Genomic DNA, 23,908 nt, shown 5'->3' with positions numbered 1-23,908 from the left:
TAAGATAGTGCACACATTGTTAATAAGCGTAAATCTTTAAGAGAACGACCAACTGAATTGTACTTCGAAAATAATTTGATCACAATATCAGATGTAACTGGATTTTTTTTCTCTATAGGTCTGTTCAATTTTCTTATTGATGTTTCTATGATCAATCTAACCATTTCAGAATCACATGGATTAGCTACACCAGCAAGATTATGTACCCATTTAAATCCGTAAAAAACGTATTCTATAACGCTATAATGATTAGCTGATTGCATCAAATTTTGTAAATATAGACCTACATATAATTCTTGACAGGGTAAAACACATTTAATTTCAGAGTATTTTTCAGTCCATTTAACGAATCTTTATATCCAGCACATTTTTTCGACTGTAGATTTTGCACCAGCATCAAGAATGGTTGAAGATAAACTATTAAACAGTGATTTAAGTTCAGAATGTTTATTCTGTTCGTTCTGTGAACAAAATTCAAAAGAAAACATTGTCTGCAAAATGTATATTTTATCGGAATGAGTTAAAAATATGAAATACAGTACCTTGAAACTAAATTCATACTAGTCCAGTGACTTAGTCAAATAATAATACAAACCATAACAATAGTTCATCGACCAATAAGTTGAGGTTCCATTGACCAAAAAAGGCAGTCCAAGATGTGTACACAGTACAAAATGACTGGGTATTTTTAGGCATTTTGTATAAAGCCTGTCAATATTAGGCATCTTATAAATTGCCTGATAATTCAGTCATTTTACAAAATGCCTTAATTTAGAAAATGCCTATCACATATACGAAAATAGGTCGAAAAAATATATTCCCATAAATTTGACAGTTGTAGCTATATAGGTAATTAATCCTACTTTTGTATTGCAGTAAAACATTTTCTGTGTCATAAACATATGTCTTGGGTATTTCTCAGCACCATTACTTTTTATCTGGGGTTTCTATAGAATATTTTTGGAATTTGCATTTAAATGGTTAACAGGTTTAATAAGGGGGAAAATTTGATTGGTTAACTCTCAGCGATGGTTATTTTCTTATATGCAATGAAATGTTATATGATTTTTTTTCTATAGTACTAGACAGGATAAAACTTTACTCATGCCAAGTATTTCTTTATTTGAAACAAAGATACATTCTGGACAATTTTTTGAAAAGTGCAAATTTAACAAAGGGGAAAATCATTGGTGGTATCACACCTGTAGATATCCATGAAACGGATTGAGCAATGGTTTAAGTTATATACTATTTTATCATTAAACATGTTCAATAAATCTGCTTCATATTTAGACCTTTTTCTCGAAATGACTACTAATGGTAGGTTGAATACCAAAATTGATGACAAACGCGATGATTTTAATTTTCCTATAGTCAACTTTCCATTTCTGTGTAGCAATATCTGAGCGGCACCAGCATATGGAGTAAATGTGTCTCAAATGATACGTTAATCTAGAGCTAGCTCAAAGTACGTTGATTTTGTTGAACGAGGAATACTGCTTTATCTATGTACGTCTTAAAAATTTTAATTTCATGTTTACTGCTCGCTATATTGTATACCCTTTTTATGCGCTCTATTTAATTTGAAAAACAGAATTTAAGACCATTCTACAAGTTTTACGATTTTACATGAAAATACAAATATTGACTGAATAAGAAATCTTTGTTACTCTCGATTGTCTATCTTTTTTTCCCATTTTTAGGCAGTTACATGTAAGCTGCCTTATGCGAGCACCCTAGATTTGTGTTCTACCCAATAAATGCTAAAATATGTGCCATTGTTATTATCTAGCTGAATGTTGTGTTATTTATAACTAATTGGACAGTTTTTTCATACTTTTAATTCTTGATTACAAAAAATATGACCAGAAAAACCTTAAATGATCGTCGAATCATCCAAAAGTTTTGAAGGTGCACAAAGGAAGAACGGCACATTTGGAATCTTTATGTAGTTTATTATCCCCTGAGATTTTATCTAAGCTGTCAAAGAACAGATGTATGAAATATTTAATCGCCGAAAATCTCTAAAGACAAGTAGTTTAGATTTCCCAAATGGCAAAAGTCTTAGGAATATGTTTTGTTGTCAATACGTAGTCAACTACGTCAGTAGTCTTAAAATAAGTTCCACTGTTGTCGGCAATTTTAAATTATAAGACGAAATTTTTGTATCTTTTCAATTTGGAGGCAGAGATTCAAATTAACGGTTGTCCGAGGTCTGTGACCTTCCACTTTTGCAGTCGGACTTTCGACTTGGTTACTAGATAAGCTCGGCATGCCAGACTTGAGTAGTTGAAAGGAAATAAAAAAATAACTTTGCAAACCTTTTTACCAAAGTCTCCTAATAAACGATCTCAAAACTTATTTTCAGCATTATTATTCATGTCAGCGATGTTCATTGTGTTCAACCGCTAGCTTATTACAGAAAATCGCCGACAAATAATGTATAAATTCGAGTAAAATCGTATCTGACAAAAACAACAGTGAAAAAAAATGGCTGATGTGAGAAGAAAATTACAATATCGGATCCGATTCCGGAAGCGGATAAGGGTAATTCCGGGTTTTGGCGATATCAGACAGATGACAAAATACATTTATGCATGGTAAATAGATATAAACACAAGAATTGAAAACCAAAAGATATATATAAAAGAATGAAAACAGAAAATATTTTGTACTGAAACTCTAATCAATTAATTTTTGACAAATTTTAATGTCAAAATCCAATACAATGTGACAGCTGGGAACAGTATATCTAGCAATATATATGGTCCTGGTGACAGTATAAATTTTCTTTATCAGTGATAAATGTTGGTAAAGCAAGTAAGATGCTTTTAAAGTGTAGACATATTACTGCAATTTCAATGGGTATGTTATGGGAACTTTGAAACAGTCGAGATCCCCACCCCTAAACCATATATATTCATGTATGGGACAATATTATAAATCAAATGAAATATTGGGGGAGTCCCTGTGGGTCATCCCACCCCTCCTGTTTGAGAACTTGGAAACGGTCGAGATCCGCACCCCTAAACCATATATATTCATGATTCAATATAACAAATCATATGAAATATAGGTGGAGTTCGTGGGGCCACTCTACCCCTGCCTGTTTGAGAATTTGAAAACGGTTGAGATCCTCACCCTTAAACCATATATACTCATGTATGGGACAATATAACAAATCAAATGAATTAGAGGGGCAGTCCCTAGGGTCACTGTACCTTCCTGTTTGAGAACTTGAAAACAGTCGAGATCCTCACCCTTAACCATATATACTCATGTATGGGATTAAATAACAATTCAAATGAAATATAGGGGGAGTCCCTGCGGTCACCCCATCCCTCCTATTTGAGAACTTGGAAACAGTCCAGATCCCCACCTTTAAATTAAACCATATATGTTCATGTATGGGACAAAAGAACTAATCAAATGAAATATAAGGAAAGTCCTAAGGTTCACCCTACCCAATCCTGTTTAACTTGGAAACAGATGAGATCCCCACCCCTCAACCATATATTTTTATGTATTGGACAATATAACAAATCAAATGAAATATAGGGGAAGTCACTGGGCCCCCGACCCCTCCTGTTTTAAAGCTCGATAACGGTCGAGATCCCCACCCCTAAACCATATACATTCATGTAAGGGACAATATAAAATATCAATTGAAAAATAGGTGGTAGTCCCTAGAGTGTTGTGTGTGTTTTGAGAACTTGTAAAAGATTGAGATACCAACTCCTAAACCATCTTCATTCCTGTTTGTCAAAAAGATTGAATGACTTACAAGGTAAATCTCATAGGCGTCACATATGCATATCACTTTGCTAGACCTAACACCTGTCATTTTATTCCAAACTTAGACATCATGGACTTGGGGTGAAGGTGGGAGTCATTTACATTTACTATGGACAGGTCATTCAGACCTCACCATTGGTCCCTGTAGTGGTAAACATTTGTCTAATTTGTGTCTCATAACTTTTCTGTACTGTAGAACACAAACTTAGTTTTCTTTCCAGGGAAGCAAGTCCATTCATACTTTTACAAGCTTACACTAAAGTCAACTTGAACTACTACTAACAGTCAACTAATACGAACATTTACTATCAACTAGAAGAGCTGCAATCATTGCAAATTTGTACCACTGCAGACTCAGGACCACGAAAAAAAATATACTTGATATATGCGTTGCTTTTGAAAACCTTGATAAAATATGAATTATTTGCCTTAATGGTTAATTTATTAAATGAACATAAATGTACAATTATAGATGAAAGTTTAATGTTTGTTCTTTTAAATCTTTAAAAAAAAATTAAAGCAACATTGCCACAGTTTTCATAATTATGTTTGCCTTGGTTTTTGGTTAACTGCCTACAGTGCTTACAGCGCTTTGATTGAAATTATGTGTGACAATTAGGGAAGAAATCTATTGGATAAATGGGAAAATTAGATACTGGGTATTCGTAAGTTGTTTAGATAGTAATTAGTTTGTGTTATTTTAGCTGCGCATAGTATACGCAAGACAAATTGGAAAATTATTAATTTCTGACCAAATTAAGATGAAATTACAAAAAATACAGTAAATGATACAATATCATTTTTCAGTCCTAGATATAAATGTACGCATGTCATAAAATATATATAAAAATAAATCCGCACAATAAACTGAAACTTTGCCCCTTTGTTATCTTTCATCTCTCTTTGTATTAAATAAATGAAGATTATGATTTTTTTTCTTAAATAAGAATACATAAACTTAAATGTAGGTATTGAATTAATCAATTTGAAATATCAAGTATGTTTCCTATGACTTTACAGTTTAAATCTTTATACAAGTTTCCTCCTTTGATAATATCGAGCTATTTTGCTAAAAAAAAATCAATACAATTTTATCTTTAGCTCTACGTCACTTATATTAGACGTTAGTATATAAAACAATGTTAATTTAACACGAAAGCGTAAAACATTTTATTTATAAGCCATATGGCAATTCAATTACAAATTATTCAAACATTAAATTCATTTGATAACAATCGTGGTTTGTTTTACTTTTTAAATACAATATTTGATATGTTGAAGACAGAAACTATCCTTTCCTCTATTTCTAAGACGAAAATACTAAAAATGATCCTTTACGCACATTTTTACTCTTAAACAAATATTGTTAAAGTGTGGTTATTACATTATGTAAAGTGAATTAAATTACGCAAAACCTTTCATAACACTTTTGAAATAAACCAGATTGAATACATTCGTGTGTAGGATTTCGAAAATCTTATTGCTTCACATTGTAACTTAGATATTGGAAATCATTAAAAACATCTATGGATATTCGTTTATTGTGTTGTGTGTTACATATATATGATAACGATTTCATTGTCTTTTCGTGTCAGTTTATAAAATTTTATATACCTTTTACTCGATCAAAAACAAATGACCAAATATTACATATGTAGAATAATAGCCACGTACGTTTATGAAGAGCTGTCTGTGAGTATGATATTTAATCGTGTAATTCTTAGTTTAATAAAACAAACATGCATTGCCATTCAAAAGAGAGAAACATTTAAAACATAATATTTTTTTCCGTGATAATAATGCCATGGAAATAGAAGATGAAACACGGCAATACCCTTTCATCAACTAAGTTGGTTATAAAGTAATACAGTAAGATAATGTGCATTTAAATATTTTTTTAACGCATAACACACTTCAGGGTGTCAGAATTGTCCAAAATATAGGGTTAGTCTTTCATGTGATCAATTCTTACATTCTTCGGTGTGTTTCATGACAAGCAAGCTATTAAAGTATAAATTATGTAATTCGAAAATATTGGTCAAAAGTGAGAAATATGATTAAAATCACTCGGTTTTTATTTCAACATGATTGAGCAATTGATAAAAGGATTTATACGTTCATGTAGGTAATACGCATACATGTATTTCTATGTTAAAAAGAATAAACAACTCAAGTTCTCGCAAAGCGTTTGTTTACGTACTGGCCAACAATGCGGTAGTGGTATGACGACGATAACACTAGAAAATTCACAAGAATGAAATAATAAATTACTTTAAATTGAAGGTCATGCACTGATTAGGGACTTTGCGTTTTCAAATTTTCATGGTTTTATAATATTAGTTTTGAGTACTTACAGAAAATTGTCAGATATAATTTTATTGAACAGTGGAAAGCACAACAAGCTTATTAGTGGTTAAGTTTGAATATTCATTTTAGTTTGATTAAAACAGGAGCATTTAGAAATTTAAAATATTTTATAGTTTTGAATTTTTGAGAACGTTTTTTTTTCCCTAAAAGAAAGATCAGTTTTGATGTTTCCTACTTTAAAGAATTATATATCCGTAGCATGATACTATTAGATCAAATGTGTTTAAGTAGTCTCTGGCACGAGAAAGAATTGGTATATATTTTGGGATTATTTTTACAATTATTGGCCTTCACAGAATTCAATCTGTTCAAAGTTCTTAATATGAATTATTTCCAAAATTTGTGATATGAAAAATTTGTGTATATTCTTGTTTGTGACAATGTTTATGTATCATTGCTTCACATATTGCCATTACCTAGCGCTGGTATTTGTTAAAGCATTGTGAATATATTGATTCAAATTTGATCTTAAACATAATAGGATATTTTCCAAATTCTACTCTTCCTATATCTAATTTCATTTTCGAAGCTTGCACGACTTTTTTTTCAGCTGGTGCATGTTTTAGAGAGTCTTTCCCAGTAAGCATACCAAATGCTGAACCTGTGATTTGTACTCCTGGCAACATCAGCTGCACAGTTGAATGTAAAAGTGGATATGTGTTTTTTGATGGCAACACAACAAAGACATATGACTGCACAGGACAAAACATGTGGCTACCAGTTTTACCTCCTGAAACATGCATAAGTATATGAAAAGTAGAAAGTTATTTTGTCTTCTGTCAGCAGACGAAAGATACCAAAGGGACAGTCAAACTCATAAATCGAAAATAAACCGACAACGCCATGACTAAAAATGAAAAAGACAAACAGACAAATAATAGTACACATGACACAACATAAAAAAACTAAAGAATAAACAACACGAACCCCACAAAAAACTAGGGGTGATCTCATGTGCTCCGGAAAGGGTAAGTAGATCCTGCTCTTTACCAGCACAGTTACAAGCAGCGATACCAAATATATGGAACATCTAGTTGTAGAACTGAAAATAATATTTACATTCTTACTTGTTGAACTTTCAAGCCTTGATTTGGATTTGAATGAAAATAAACATTGAGGTAGTGTCTTCTATTTAGAAATGATTCATTGTGTTTAAAATGAATGGTTAATCACAAATCGAAAATTATTGACAATGTCCTTATATACCAACACATAATTGACATTACATATCTACATAATTGACATTACATATCTATTTTAGAGTACAATGAACCATTCTACATCATAGTAATTCAAGTGGTCTATAAAACTGATCAAAATAAGTTTGCTGAAGACTGTAAAGCAGGCCATGATGACAAAATCAAAACAAACAATGCATCATTAACAAAGGACATTGATAACATCTGCAATAATAACCTGGTATCTGCTGGTCCTTTAGTGATAACAAATACTGAGACTACTACTAAAGGATTTGGGGTAAAATGTGGTTACATATATATATGTATAGTTCCTAAATTATGCTGCACGTATCTTTATTACGAAGAATATGAATAATAAACTCAAAATCTGAATAAATTAAATCCAAACGAAACGGATACCATCCGAGGTAACAGTCAGATCAGTTGTCCTACAAGATCATTGCTTAGAGCCGGAATAAGTGAAAAAAGTATTAATAAAGGAGGTGAAACCGATACGTATTTCCAATATGTCTAGTTTTAAATAGCAGAGTGCTTCCCATTTTTTCTTAATGTTTTAAGATCAGACATTTGTTAATGGCATTCGCAAAAGCATAGATAACCGAGGTTCTTTTTAAAAAACAAATAAAATCAGAATAATGTGAAATCCAGAAGATTCACTTACAAATATGTTTTAAATAGCAGATTACAAAGAATAGATAAAGATACCGACTGTTTATAGTTTTTGGTGAATGTATATAATTAGTCTGTTGTTTGAATTGGCGAACTTTTAAAACAGTGTGTGCATCTATAATAGGAATAAGGATATAAACAGTTTTACATTTAAAAGCAATTACTTATAATGTTTTTCGTTTTTTTTTCTATTAGATATTTATACTTTAATTAATTGTAACATACAATTCTCATTTTTAGCTCACCTGATCCCAATTGATTTAATTCTATTGCTTTATATTAAAGTTTGTAATAGACAGATAGGAATTTTTTAAGGCAAGATTAATCAGTCAGACAAGATCTACAAACAAGTCAACCGAACTGGAACTATTAGTCGACTTAATCAGCAATTTTCCTAATTTCCCCACATTTTGTTTATTATCTTAACATGCTTAAGGTGCAATACCACCAAATCATAGTACGTTACATCCGGCTGCATACGAAAAAGGGTAGACATTTTTTTCCCTTGAATTAGACAGTTGTAGGAAAGTTTTTCAATATTTCATTGCAGTAAACAATTTCTGGGTTATAAAAATGTCTCTTGGGTGTTTCAAAGCACCATTATTCTTTTATTTGGTGTTGCTGTAAAAATTTGGGAAACTTTGAGGTTACATGGTTACAAAAGCTGGTACACGGGGGAAAATTTTGATTGGTTAACTTCCAGTGATGTATTTAAAAAAAAATGCGATGAAATATTATGTGAAATGTTGTCTATAATACTGGAGAGGATACACCTTTACTCATGCCAAGTATATTTTTTAATATAAAACAAAGATATATACCTCTGCACATTTTTTGAAAAAGTTCAACTTTAACAAAGACTAATAGGGGAAGTAAAATCACAAAAATACTGAACTCAGAGAAAAATCAAATCGGAAAGTCCATAATCACATGACAAAATCAAATGACAAAACACCTAATATGGGAAGCTGTACATGTACCGTTGACCTTGTGAGTACTCATTTGTTAAATTTATGCTATCAAAGTGACAATATTACAATAACTGAAATTTTGAGTGGATTATGTTTTAAAAACACATTTATCAATACATGTAAATTGCCTTGAAATAGGAGTCTACCATGAAAATAAGTAGACAGAGCAAGCAATACTCAGTATTTAAGGAAGCTTTTTCTGACTTTTTTATTTTTTTTTTTATCCTGCTATAATAGAAAACTTTTCCTCCCAAGTAATACTTAATACATATATAGTTATAAATAAATAAGATTATTCCTTCCGTCCATCCGTCAGTCCGTCAGTCCATCTGTCCGCCCGTCTGTCCGGTCTATGAATATTTATTGTCACATTTTTCTCACGAACTACGTACATTATAAGGATTTCGGAAATTTGGTTTCATGTTTTATAGGATTCAGCTCTGCCGTGTGATGCGTTTTTAGTCATTGTGTCATGCCTCCTATGAAAAGGAATGATCTTATATTAGGTTCGTAGATTGATAGTGTTGAGTTGTACCCAGTAGGCTTTTTGTACATCAACTTCATGTTTGCCTTTAGATAACAAATAAAATAACAGCTCTCATTGTAGGAGGAAACTGATCGTCAAAGTTGTTTTGACTTGCAAAAAGGGGAAGGATTTTGTATTTTGGTTGCAGCTTGATTTTGGTTTTACATCTGTAGTGCAGCCACTTCCTATTTGAGAAATATATATAACAACCCACATTTTTCTCAATCACATCTTGCGTTTTGTATTTATGCTAAACATATTTTTGGTTTTGTTTTGTTTTGCAGTTTATAACAAGTTTGACAACTAAACTATCTACCACTGGTTCAATCTAAAATAGAGACAAAGATACTTTTAAAAGTCTGCTAGAGCTCCGGGTTGGCATTGTACAAGGGAAAGTCTGATTTAGGTTTTTGCCATCCATTCGAGAGTATAATCAGTTATGCATCAGTATATATTTATATATGGAACCTCAACAAATTATGTGTAGGGATACAGGTCCAGTCCCAATCACTGTTTTGTTTTTACAAGGTTAATTTCAAGCAAACCATATTTATAAGGTTTTTTATTACTATTTTATTGTTTTGTAGTTTAGAACGCGTTTTACAATAAAACTGCTTTCCACTAACGTTTACCAACTTAAAGACAAACTCACTTGTAAAAGTCTTATGGAGCTCCAAGTTAGCAGCGATCGTTTCTTAGATTATACTGGCAGTGTACAGTGTAACAGTGGTACAACAACTGTTGTCAGACAACCGTCAGATTCTTCAAATCAGGTGATAAGCAGTGGAAATCAATGTGAAAATGGCATCAAAAAAATGACAACAGTTGACAATGGTTCAAAATGCAGTAAGAAATTCGTATTATTTGGTCTGGGGTGGCAAGGAGTACATAAATGTTAATAACTTTCTGAATAATTTTGTATCGTTTTGTAAACTTTTAATGTCAATAATATTTGCGCATTTGGGGTATTGAAATAAAACTGCGCTAGCTATCCAAGACATGTGTTCCTTGCCGATGAATTTGAATCAACTTAGCATTTATGTTTGAAAAAAGTAATATTTCTAAATTACTTATACATTGTACTTGCTATAATCAAATGTTTACATTCATTCACATTTACTAAAATTGTATTTCAAGGAGCTTGGAAACTGTGTCTTAAACTTTTAGAAGTTTAACATTTTTTTGTAGTATTTACAAGTGTTGTTTTTTTTGGAAACCATGATTATTATCAAATTTAAATATGATAAAAATATGAATATTTGTTTTTATTTGTTTTTCGCTTGTTTTGCAGTTCCCTGTCCTCCAGGAACATATTCTGAAAGTGGTGATGAATGTAATGTTTGTCCAGATGGAATATTCCAGCATAACTTTGGTCAGGATGAATGTTTGGACTGCCCGGCAGGCAATCCTGTTCCATCGGAGGACAAAACTACATGTTTAGGTGGATTTAGATTAACTGTTTACATGAATTACTTTACGCACATTTATCAGATAGTGGATCTAATTTTCAAGATTAATTGGTTTATACAAAGTTGTTATAGTAATGTCTGTTTCTCAGACAAAATAAGAAAAGAGGTCAATATATCTGGCGTTTATCTGACCTTGACCTCAATAACATGAATCATAGGTAATGTTAAGTGCATTTAAATAAACCTTCATATTTCAGACTTTCAACATAGAATAAAAAAGCATTGTTTAAGTAGGTGACACATACCTAATTTAGTGTACTCACGAATTTTTACAACAGGTGTTATCTTAATTATTGCAAGTAGTTTTCGTTTAAAATTAAATGGATGTTAAATAAAGGCAAAAGTAGTATAACGCTGTTCAAAACTCATAAATCCATGGACAAAAAACAAAATCGGGGTAACAAACTAAAACTGAGGGAAACGCATTAAATATAAGAGGAGAACAACGACACAACATTACAATGTAACACACACAAAAACGGACTAAGCATTAGACAAAATCCTATGAGAATAACAAATATAACATCAAAACCAAATACATGAATTTGGGATAGATAAGTACCGTGACACGTCTAATAGTAATGTGAATTCACACTCAAAAATAAAAGAAAACAAACGACACAACGGAAACACAACGTTAAAATGTAACACACACAGAAACGAACTATAATATAACAATGGCCATATTCCTGACTTGGTACAGGACATTTTCAAGGTTTAACCTGGTTTTGTGGCATGCCAAACCTCCCTCTGTTATGACTATGTGAAATATAACATTAAAATGACAACACAACATTACAGGACTACAATATAAATAAATAGGAGAACATCATTGACAAAGAAACACACGAATAATAGCTAACAAAAGGCAACAAGTTTAAAATGTTAATACGCCAGTTAAAATATCTGAAGACAATAGCAAAGGAAGATCACTGTCCAAGAAAAGGAATGCTACTGTACGAGTCTTGTTTGTACAAAAACACGGAAATGTTATATTCATTTTTACATTGTAAGCACAACCACTCTTTCGTATTATCAGTTCAAAACATGGACCTAAAATATGAACCATTTCGTTATATGCGAGGAATTTATCTGTTTTAATATGGCCATACAGTATTCAGAGGTTCATATCGTATGATGTCGCTATTTTTTGATGAAAAAGGTAGGGCTAAAAAGTAAACTTACAAAATACCGAACTCCGATGAAAATTCTAAACGGAAAGTCATAAGCATATAGGAAAATCGAAAAATAAAACACGCCTATAATCATCATTTGGATATATTTTTAATAGAATGTGTTCGATTACCTCGCCTGCCAACCAACATGGCAGACATGAATAAAACAGGGCATAGAGTTCAAATGCTTTTTTTCTGTCTGATACATCTGGAACTGAAGCTATTAAAGCAAATCTGACGGTCGATAGGAAAAACCTGTAAATAACAATATTGCTCAGCTAAGTAAGATCTACATATTCCAAATTACTTTATTAATATAATACTTTATTCCGAAAGCAATACAGCTTGTAGGATAAATATACACAATGTTACACCAATATAAGAATTTTACAAAAGATATATAATATATATACATATAAAGGTGAGCATGGAAGAAAATATAATACATAATACATAATACAAAAAACGAAATACGAGCGGAGAATGATATATATAATATTTAAATAAAGTGAGAACATATACTAATTTTTCAATTGACCCCTTAAGGAATTATCGCCCTTTTACATAATCTTACAAAAATATTCCCCCGACCACAATCATCAACAGGGTACTTAGTTTTAAAACTGATGACACTGATTGCCAACCAACGTGGCCGACATGACTAAAAATAGAACGTAGGAGGTAAAATGCAGTTATTGGCTTATGTATCAAGTCAGACATATAACAGTTGATATTCATTAGTTTGATGTGTGTGAGCTTGGTTTTACCATATGATAAGAGACCTTTTGTTTTGAATTTTCCGCGGAGTTCGGTATTTTTGTGCTTTAATTTTTTTCTGAAACAAAAGCATATGAGTTGCATTATATCATGCATCAATTTTAAACGAAAAAAGTGAGCGAAAGTGGCTCCTTGGAGCTTCCAGTTCAATCTTTTAGGTTTTCGTTAGTGAAAATTTTAAGTACTACTTGGTGGAGTAAACTTTTTTAAACCTTATTAGTTCTAATGTTTAAACTTTTAAAGTTAATTTTAGTAAAGAATATCGTGCCATACCTGACAATTGAATTACATCTTACGCCTATGCGCTTCGTGGTTCTTTTACAGTGAACCAATCAGACTTTGACGCACTGGTGCCTAGCCTATTCGCTACACATTTACATTAACTAGACATAGTTGTATAGATAGTATGTAATAAATAGTACGAATTGATGAATCCTTGAGCATATTTGAAAATGCTTTATCTTTTTGGTGAAAAATAAGTTAGTTAATAGTTCTTTTATTTTCAGCTGTATGTCCAGTTGGGTTTATATCTTCTGATGGTTTGCCAACCTGTACTCCATGTCCAGAAGATCATTACTGGGTGAACACAACTTATTGTGAACCTTGTCCAAATAGTTGCAGTACAGCAGGAAAAAATGCTATTACGGACATTAATGGTTGTAAAGGTAAGTCTTCATTAAAAAAGGAGTAAATGAGAGATGTCAATTGTTTGTCGATGTCCTAAACTTTTCAAATACTATTAACTTAGATAAACGAATCGTACCATTCCTCTCCCCCCCCCCCCCCACCCCACCGTCGATGCAATTGTTTTAATTGTCAAAGGACAACAATTCCAACAAAAGAGGCACACTAGCTCAAAGTACATGACCCAGTCTTCCAATACCAGTTTATTAGTTGTTAATTGTCATTCGTCAACGTAAACTATAGAAATGTGCTAGAAAGTGTTTTAGCTAATGACTGTATTGAATGTTATAGCAAAACTGCTTTATGATTGCTTTAAAACCATACATTACTAAAGTTCTTGGTTGAAAATATTTCATCTTATTTATAGGTTTGATAACGAGTGAGAATGTAATATCTTTTAATATCAAATCGAGTTATTTTATTTCAACATAATACGAAACGAGGCTTCGGCGAGTTTATTATTACAATAAAGTCAAATAACGAGAGTTGGCATTAAGCGATTTCTAATTTTCACAAGATGTTCAACCTGCTTTCCTTATGGTCAATTTGAAAAATAACAAAGTCCGCGAAAACTTGATGTCAACTTTTAAGATTAGACATTTTAAAAGTATGTTGTACGCTTCATAATGTAATAACATAGTGCAAGAAGTCACAATGTCCGTCGCCATGGACGAAATGTACGTCTTCTTAACCTTTGAAAGACTGTATTGGCTAACTGATAACCATTGAAAACGCTGTAATATAGTTTGGTGATAATGGATAAGACCATCAAATTAAAGCAGATTGTCGTATCACTTTATTGGTATCACACTACATGCAGTGTGGTAAGAAACATATAGATTTATGCAAGAAATGATAATAGGCCACAGCTATTAGAGAAAAACGAATATCGTGGGTTTTTTTTAATTTACGCCTAGAGCATTGCATAAAAACGATGGAGGTATGAATAAAATATGGTGCTTAAATTTCTCTCTGTATTCAAATGAAGGATAATTCATAGTATTCAGTTGACGAGCAGTAAGCAATCGACAATGATTTAAAAGATATAAGTGCATTAATATACTTATTCAAAAATAATTTGTTGCATTTTTGTGTTATAATATGTATCTCATATATAAACTCGCAATATCTGTAGGTAACTGCCTTTACGGCGTATTCACCCTTTGATTATTTTCAAGCAGAGATGAATGTTATCACCAAACAAATTTGGATTAATTTTCCGTGGTCAGAACAATTTTGGAGATGTCATCCTCTCGTGTAAATCTATCATAAATCGTTCATTCTAAGAATAATGAATTGAATTTGCATCAATAACTTTCATGGTTGTCAGCTAATATGAGGTAGATAGTTTAATCTACAATTGCTCAGCACATTTTTTTTAAATATCATTCTCTCATGCAGATTTATCAAAACCGTTCATTCTTTGATTAATTAATTGAATTTGAATCAATGAAAATGATATTTGATTAATACGTGGGAGATAGTTTGATCTCTAATGACTCAGCACATTTTTTTCAAATGTCTTCATCTTGTACAGACAAATCAAAAATCGATCATTCTCAGAACAACGAATTGAAGTTGCATCAACAATTTTAATGATAACATGGATAAGGGACTTTGAGTTTTTTTTTTAACTTTTTTAAACGATCCTTTAGTTTTACGTATGGGTCTCAATACTTTTTCATAAACTGTTTTGATAAAACTAGCATCTTGCTTCACTTTTGTTTTTTTATTCTAATAATTCTAACGATTGTGTGTACAAGACGTTACAGGTATATTGTAATTTCTTTCAATTATAACTTCAAAAAACAATATTTACAGACCATTCAGTACAATAAATAGTATGACACATAACGGAGAGGGCGATAGAGCCAAGGGCTACCCATGGAATAAATATTGCAAACCATGGGTTCGCCTCGGTTAATTGAGAATGTTTTCTCAGAGTGATAATCTGCTCTATCTACCTTTTAGCTATGTGATATATATATATATATATATATAGGCGTAAGAAATTATTTTCACATGTGCAGATATATATATATTCATTAAATAAAATAATAAAATAAGTAAAAAGTTAACAGTTCCATTCTATCGATTTCATCCTTCCATTGGGACTCTCCAGGATAACTGATGTAGTGTCGCTATAGGCGACGTCGTTAAGGAGGTTTATGACGTTCCGCCATTGTTCGTTATTAAAAGTTCTCTGGATTTAATATCGATCTCTTTTCTATATGCTTCATCCCGTCTACATTTAAAAATAGGCATTATTTGAAAATGCTTTTTACCACATGTGTCAAGATGGGTACTAATTGGCGAATTTCTGTATTGTGGGTGTTTTATTTGTTCTTTGTGAACTCACACCCGTTCACAGAGGCTATTCCCGGTCTGTCCAATATAATTTTCGTGACAACCAGGACATGTGACACAGTAAATAAGATTTGTTGTCTTACATGTCCTAGTTATTTGAAAATTATATTACGAACAATGGCGGAACGTCATGAACCTCCTTAACGACGTCGCCTATAGCGACACTACATCAGTTATCCTGAAGAGTCCCAATGGAAGGATGAAATCGATAGAATGGAACTGTTAACTTTTTATTGTTAACTGTTAACTGGTGATCCGATGGATACATCTGTTGTAGAGTTGTCACTGACTCAGACGTACTTATAAATATAATTATTTTCTGTGACTGTATCTTGCATTAATTTGTAGGATCCTTTACTATAGATGATTGAGCTGATCTGTAACAATAACATCACCATGCCTTATATATCATGTACTGTAGTACGACGCTAGATTAAAACTGACGTTGAAAGGTAACACACGACCACCGAAAGCTTTATTTTATTGTGAAGCCCAGGTGGTCGTGTGGTCTAGCGGGACGGCTACAGTGCAGGCGATTTGGTGTCACGATATCTCAGTAGCATGGGTTCGAATCCCGGCGAGGGAAGAACAAAAAAATTGCGAAAGCAAATTTACAGATCTAACATTGTTGGTTTGATGTTTACGGGTATTTTCTAATAATGTTCTAATAAATTTGCCTTTACAGATCAACTCGTCTAAACATCAACCCAACAATGTTAGATCTGTAAATTTGCTTTTTTCCTGTGTAACTTAATATAAATAGAGATAAACAAGAAATGTTTGTGTCAATATTGTGTCAAAAAGCAAAGTGATTGCAAAATTTTGTGTGTTTTTTAGATGCTTCTTGTGAAATGATTCGTCAGCAAAACAAAGCTGGAAAGGATTCTCTATGGGGTGAAGCCCCAAGGGTAATATCAATTGAAGCATGTGAACAGTATTGTTTTCTCAACCGGAACTGTGATAGTATTCATTATGAAAGCAATACTTGTTTTATATATTATCAGCCAACGCTGCTAGACAATAAAGATGGAGCAGTGTTTTCAAAGAAACAATGTTCTAATACTATTTGTAAGTATTTTTGGTCTTAATTTTAATCAGATATTTAAAGAAAATACCCGTAAAATTGATGGTTTTACAAATAAAGTAATTGACAAACTTTTACTCTCAGAGAGTAATTTAATGACATAATTTTAAGAGATAGAATTACATCATGGTGTATGTATTTATGTCATATATCTCTTGAATCAATAGGAACCACATTGTTTTTGTTTAACAGTAGAATCATCAATACTGTACCTCTTTTGGGTAGGTACTGTCAACAATACAAAAATGTGTTTGATGTAGCTTGCCTGGTTCGGCAACCGGAGTTTAAACAGTTGAATTCGATAGAATATTATTTTCTCTATAGGATATTTAAAAATCATAAAGGATAAAGCTATATGATTTATTATCCTATAGGAACATTTTATCTCCTATAGGATAAAATTGATTTAAAATTATGTGGGATTTAAAAAAAAAGCATTAAATCCGATGGGATTGTTTTTATCCTATAGGATTATCATGAAAGACTTTTTCTCTCTAAATGGGATGCTTTTATATTGCTCTTCTCAACCTTTTTTGATATCCTCTAAGACTAAGATATATTATAAAGTCTGATTTTGCATGTTCAGTGTTTTAGGAATAATAGTAATAGGATGCATGTATACTGCATTTATACGTGAATGTAAATAAATGTAAATTCTATATATACCAGAAAGTGTAAAAAAAATCGCTGAATTTTCAAATACAAAAGGCGCAATGCATGTCTATGGGATCAATTGAAAAAAAAACACGTTTTTGTATCTTAAGTGGTCATAAATCAATATACCATGATATATATATTTGAAATTTTATCGTTGTTGTGTCCCAAAGTACAGCAAAATAAAAGTATGCATGTCCCTTAAAACCGTTCATTTGTTCATGAAAACCTTGAATTTTGTTGATTTTTCATCAGACGTGAAAGATAATGCTTGACTAGCCTAAATAATCAGAAACCAATATTTGTATTCCACTTGTTTTACCTGCAACTGGTTGAAGCCTGTAACTATTTTGCGACGAATGAACATGAAAGCTATCATTTATTTTTTAAATTCAACTCTTTACCTCTTAAAATAACATAACTAAAAACGTGTCTAAATCAGTTTGAAAAATTCATCTCTGAGAATAGGTTTAGAACAATTCAGACAGACCGCCACTATTTAGCCAATAATATGGGTATACAACGTTTAAACCAAAAAGTTAACCATCAACCAAAAACTTATAGCAAAAAGCATCTTTCATGAACAATTTGAGATTGAACGATAACCAACCTTCTGTGCAACAATACTTTCTTAAGTTAAATGCATCTTTACATAGAACGTAGCAGATGTGGATTGATTTCCAATGAGATAACTATATATTTTAGACTAAGGAATACCAGAGCGCAAATGCTGAAATGTCTCGTCTGCTCTACTTATGATAGTATATTTGGTGAACGTATGTTATAATAAGGGTTTTACTAGAAGTGTCATGTAGACTTCGAATTTGTGAAAAAATCATGCTTGTTTACATTTTTATTGTCACTGGAATGTCGGATTATAATTTTGAACCATTTTGACAGACAGTTTTATTTGATTGTAAATATGTCCGTGTAATTAATTAAATTAGATTATTTACTCACTTTTCATATGTTTTCTCGTTAAATTTCTTTCACGATAGGGTACCAAAGCCTTCACGATCGTCTCGCAATACTTGACCACCGTTAGATATGCTTTCATGATTATTTCTCTCGATAAGCCGAACAAAACCCGTGTAAACTATAAAATCGGAAAGTAATGTATGCAGAAATTGTACCGTTTCTAAACATTGTAAAAGAGAGTAAAAGTTCAATTAATTTTATGTCTTAAACGAAACAAATATTTTAACATTTCTCATTGCTTAACGTGAGACATTGTTGTCAATGTCTTCCTCTCGTACAGACCAATAAAAAAAATTATCATTGTAAAGACACTGAATTAAATTTATATCAATAATTTTAATGGCGATGCTCACAGGTAAAACGTTTTTGACTCTGAACTTTTTCTCCTAGACTGTCAAAATAAAAATGCATCTTGCTTCACGTTTGTTGACTTTCTATTTTGTACATGACGTCATAGATAATTACTTCCAATTTCAATTAAAAATTAAAGAAAATTCAGTAAAATACATTATTTTTACGCATAGTTGCCCGACTTATACAGCTGATTATTATCCATCGAACAATCTGATACAAAATGTATATCATCTTCTCAGCTGTGTCTTATTTATATAGTAAAGCTTTTTTTTTGTCAGAAACACAGAAGATACGATACGTATGCTTTTATGTAAATAAAACCAACTTTACATCCGTTATGATATTTGTGTTTGTGTAAAGTTCTAGATGCTTCTTGTGAAATGATTAGTCAGCCAAATAAAGCTGGAGGGGATGCTAAATGGGCTGAAGAAAAGAGATTATCAACTGAAGACTGTAAGCAGTATTGTCTTGACAATCTGAATTGTGAAAGTATTCACCTTGAATTTATTAGTTCTGGAAGCGGATACTGTTTTATATATTATCAGACAACAATGCTGTCCGATAAAGATGGAGCACTTTATTTTAAGAAACAATGTTCTGATACTCAGTGTAAGTAAATTTAGTCTTGGTTTTGATTGAATATTTTAAGAATCTAAATGCAAAATTGATGGCTTTACATATAAGGTTAACAATAAAATTAACGGTACCAATTTTCTTGCACCAGATGCGCATTTCGACAATACATGTCACTTCAGTGATGCTCGTGGCCAAAATATTTGAAATCCAAAGCTTATATAAAAGATGAAGAGCTATAATCCAAAAGGTCCAAAAAGTATAGCCAAATCCGTGAAAGGAACCAGAGCTCTACATGAGGGAGATACATTCCTTAATTTATAATAATTTCTATCATTTTGTAACAGTAAATTTTAATAACACAAAAAATCCGTATATTCATGCCAGTACCGAAGTACTGGCTACTGGGGTGGTGATACCCTCGGGGACTAATAGTCCACCAGCAGAGGCATCGACCCAGTGGTAGTAATAAAATTAACGGTACCAATACAAATATGTCTAGTTTCAGAGCAGAATTTAATGACGGAACTTTAAGTGAGATAATCGTAAACATTTGTACATATTTGTTTTAGGAAGTTCAAGTAAGGTTGAATTACAGAAAAGCTGCAAATGATTCTTATCAACTGTAGGAAATTGTTGGAATTTTTTAAAAACTTTGATTAAGTCTAAATCCTGAGCTAAATGTTAAGCTATGCTTGGATAAAAATAAAAAGATGTGGTTTGACTGGCAATGAGACAACTATCAGAGTTCTAATTATGTGCATGTAAGCTATATGTTCCGGTACAGTATTTACCAATGAGCACAACCCATTTGACCATACTTCAGTCAGCTTGAAAAGTATCTGACATGAACAAAAATCTCAAACGAGTCAACCAACAGCATTGAATAAGACCAAAAATAAACAAAAGAAAAAATTGACAGACTTTAAATTTCATGTTTTGAAAATTCATAAAAAAGTTCTGATACCTTATTCAAAAAATAACTTTTCTGTATTGTCTCGTACCTTATTATATACTTTTTATATACATGTGGTTTGAAAAAATTATAAATTTATGAAATTCTAGTCTCCCATCATCAACTTTTCCCGAGAACTTTTCCTACTGCACCAATTTCAAACCAATCTTGGTTTAATGATCATAAATGTATCCAAGATAAAGTTAATGATATTTTTGTCTTGACTGCGACGAAAGTTGCAGAATGCGAGATACAGGGTTTACAATACGACTTATGTTACGAAATTTCAGTCTTTATATGTCTATTGTCCTTGACATCATTTTTATTGTTCAGAGATTGCTTTAAACAAAATTTCAATTTGTTGGTCCAATGAAATGCTCACTTATTATGCTTATTGGGCGAATATATATTTTTTATATGGGTTCTTTCAAATGTCTACATATTCATCAGGGAGAATTAATATGACTTCGACCTCAATTCATGAATCAATGATCCAGGTTAAAATGTATGTGATCAATTCCGCATCTTAGATACTTTATTCATAATTTAAACAATATCACTGTACTAGTAGACATATTTTTTTAGGGCCAAACTGAAGGACGCCTACGGGTGCGGGAGTTTCTCGCTACATTGAAGACCCATTGGTGGCCTTCAGCTGTTATCTGCTCTATGGTTGGGTTGTTGCCGCTTTGACACATTCCCCATTTCCTTTCTCAATTTTATTAATTTACTTTAATTTAATTTTATGGTTTATTTGACATTGTAATTAATTTATGGTTTGGCTTTTTTCTCAGATATTTTAAAAATTACATATTTACCTTGAGAAATTGCATGAACATCAAAAGGTGCAACAACGGAAGCGTCGGTATCGCCAAAAGTAATCATTTCCTGATATATTTTCATAATTTGTAATTGGAATTCAGATTGGTTAAATATGTCAATACAGGTAATACATGTAGCATGCAATTGGTAAATTTAAGAATAAGGTCTAAATATCTATGTTGTTATTGGGGTAAATCTGATGTATTTGATGATGGTATGATTGTGGACCATCTAATGTTAAGACTTCGAAACCATAAACAGGAAATAAATGTCTGCGATTTCCCATTTTTTTTATTTTATTTTTATTGAAAAAGATAATGTTCATAAAAGACGAAAAAGACAAAGCAGATATTTTAATTGAGCATGACAAAGAAGGTTGAAGACCGTCGAAATATCGAACGTGTTGATATTGTTTCATAATTTAAATTGATGATTTAACTTTTTTTGGAAATTTACAATTGATTAAAATTAAAAAAGTTGCTAATGGTTGGGTATATCTCATAATAATATCTTTAAATCAGTATGCAAAAACAAATGGTGGATATTTTATTAATTAAACTGAACGAGCCTGCTAAACTTATATTGTTCTAAAAATGAATTGTTCTGAACTTCATGGTGTCCAATTTAAAAGAATATACAGATATGTCATCATGATTGTTAAAAAAATATTATACAAGCTCCAGTGTATTTCAAAATTTTACTTTCTTAAATCGTGTACAATGTAAGTGCATAAGTTAAACTCGAGATAAGCAATGTATTTTTAAATTATTATATTTTACTGTGACAACAATGTGGTGTGATCAATTGTCAGATTCCATTCATTAAACTGTACATAATAAGGAGAGAAAATTGGGAAATTGTGCAAAAACTTACAACTAACCGAATGAATGAGACTTATCACCGGGTTTGTATTTACACGACCAACAGGAGGGTACCACATGTGAAACTGGATCGTTTTACCATTCCAGAGCATCTGCGACCGACGATTATTGTCGGGGTTCGTGCTACTTATTTGTTTTGGATTTAAAGACCCTTTGATTTATGTTACTATATACTACGCCTAGTAAATTGATTAAAAATTGATTTCATCATCAATGCCATAGACGTGTTCTATAAGCACCGGACCAATTTCATCTAGATTTGGTTTGAACTATCTTTGGAAGATATGTAAGCATTTCTGTATAAATCATGTTTTCAACTTTCATGAACACAAGGCTTGAAATGAAACATTAAAAATGGAATGCCAGTAGTAATTGAAACCATATTTATCAGAAAAAAAGAACTTATATATGAAATAGCAATAATTAGAAACATCGTGTTTTACATAATTTATAAATAAAAAAATTATAAGTTGCTTTTGATATAGTTGTCCATACCTCTGAATGCAAAATTTAACCAAAACAGTGTCCGCACAAATTGCATTTTAATTTTAATTTTTTTTTCATTTTATTACATTTTCCTTGATCTTAAAAAATTGTCTCATGTTGTCTTGGATACATTATAGATGTAAATGGCTTTCGATTAGCTTTGATTAATTACCTGTAGTACTCTTCGATCATTAATTTTGTCTTCATTGAAGCACTCTTCAGCGTATATTTGAAGATCTTTTAATGTTGTGCTGTTAGTTTAAACAGTATTTATTAATGAAAAATGTCAAGACAAATATTACAATGTTACATAAAGTTCAAATATGGGATTCGGAAACAAGTTTGGAAAAACTTTTATAAATCCGTCTCCCTAATGTTGTGCTGTTACACCACTGTTCCATGATAGCGGAGACTTGGGCGCTTGCAGATACATTTTATATACCTGACCAAATGCAAGAGCTAAATTGAACTGGTACATATGTTTTGATTTGATTTGAAGAAGAAGGGAAATCGACGTCCTATTGTATTGTTTGCTCGTGAAATATCCTTGAATCAAATTCACCAAACATAGTTATAATGTAACTTTATATAACTAAATGCCTTTCTAGTGTTTATATCGTGTTGTTTTCACTGATTCTGTGGCAGAAAAGACTTCGACTAATGCAGTTGAAAAGGATCTTCAGGGTTAATGGTTTAGTCTTTTATATTATCGAATAACAGTCACAACTTCTTGAACACACATTTTGTCAAATTTAACAATAAAATAGCAACTACATGTTGCAAACTTACTATGAAAAGACACTGTACTAAAACAAAAATTAGCATCGAGTCAGTGTGTACCCCTAAGCTTTTTTTTGTGTGATGTTCATTTCACGACAATGTGAGAAGTAAATTAAGATAATATATGAAAGAGAAAAACTGTTTGAAATACACTTGTTTCATTTCTATGATTTCCTATATTTCAGTGATCAGTTGTAAGAACGATATAGATGACTGTACTGGAATGTGTACAGGTCCTTATGTAGATCCTAATTCAAAACTTTGCAAAGATTAGTTGAATGATTATCAATGTATATGTAAAGCAGGTTACACTGGTAAAACCTGCAACGTAAGTTTGTGTGA

General features: G+C 31.7%; 1 protein-coding gene across 1 annotated transcript in view; it reads left to right on the top strand.

Moving 5' to 3' along the window:
* LOC139488558 (uncharacterized) overlaps window positions 1-23,908 on the top strand; it is an 82,696-nt gene that overhangs the window by 57,635 nt on the left and 1,153 nt on the right. The window contains exons 17-19 of the mRNA XM_071274283.1: window positions 13,455-13,613; window positions 16,837-17,067; window positions 23,752-23,894. Of these exons, the coding sequence (XP_071130384.1) occupies window positions 13,455-13,613; window positions 16,837-17,067; window positions 23,752-23,840 (479 nt within the window). The 3' untranslated portion in view covers window positions 23,841-23,894. The remainder of the gene's footprint in view (window positions 1-13,454; window positions 13,614-16,836; window positions 17,068-23,751; window positions 23,895-23,908) is intronic.

Source organism: Mytilus edulis, chromosome 9 (genome assembly GCF_963676685.1).
Source record: "Mytilus edulis chromosome 9, xbMytEdul2.2, whole genome shotgun sequence".
NCBI lineage: Eukaryota > Metazoa > Mollusca > Bivalvia > Mytilida > Mytilidae > Mytilus > Mytilus edulis.
Note: the sequence above shows the minus strand (reverse complement) of the source record. Positions and strands in the feature narration are given on the sequence as shown.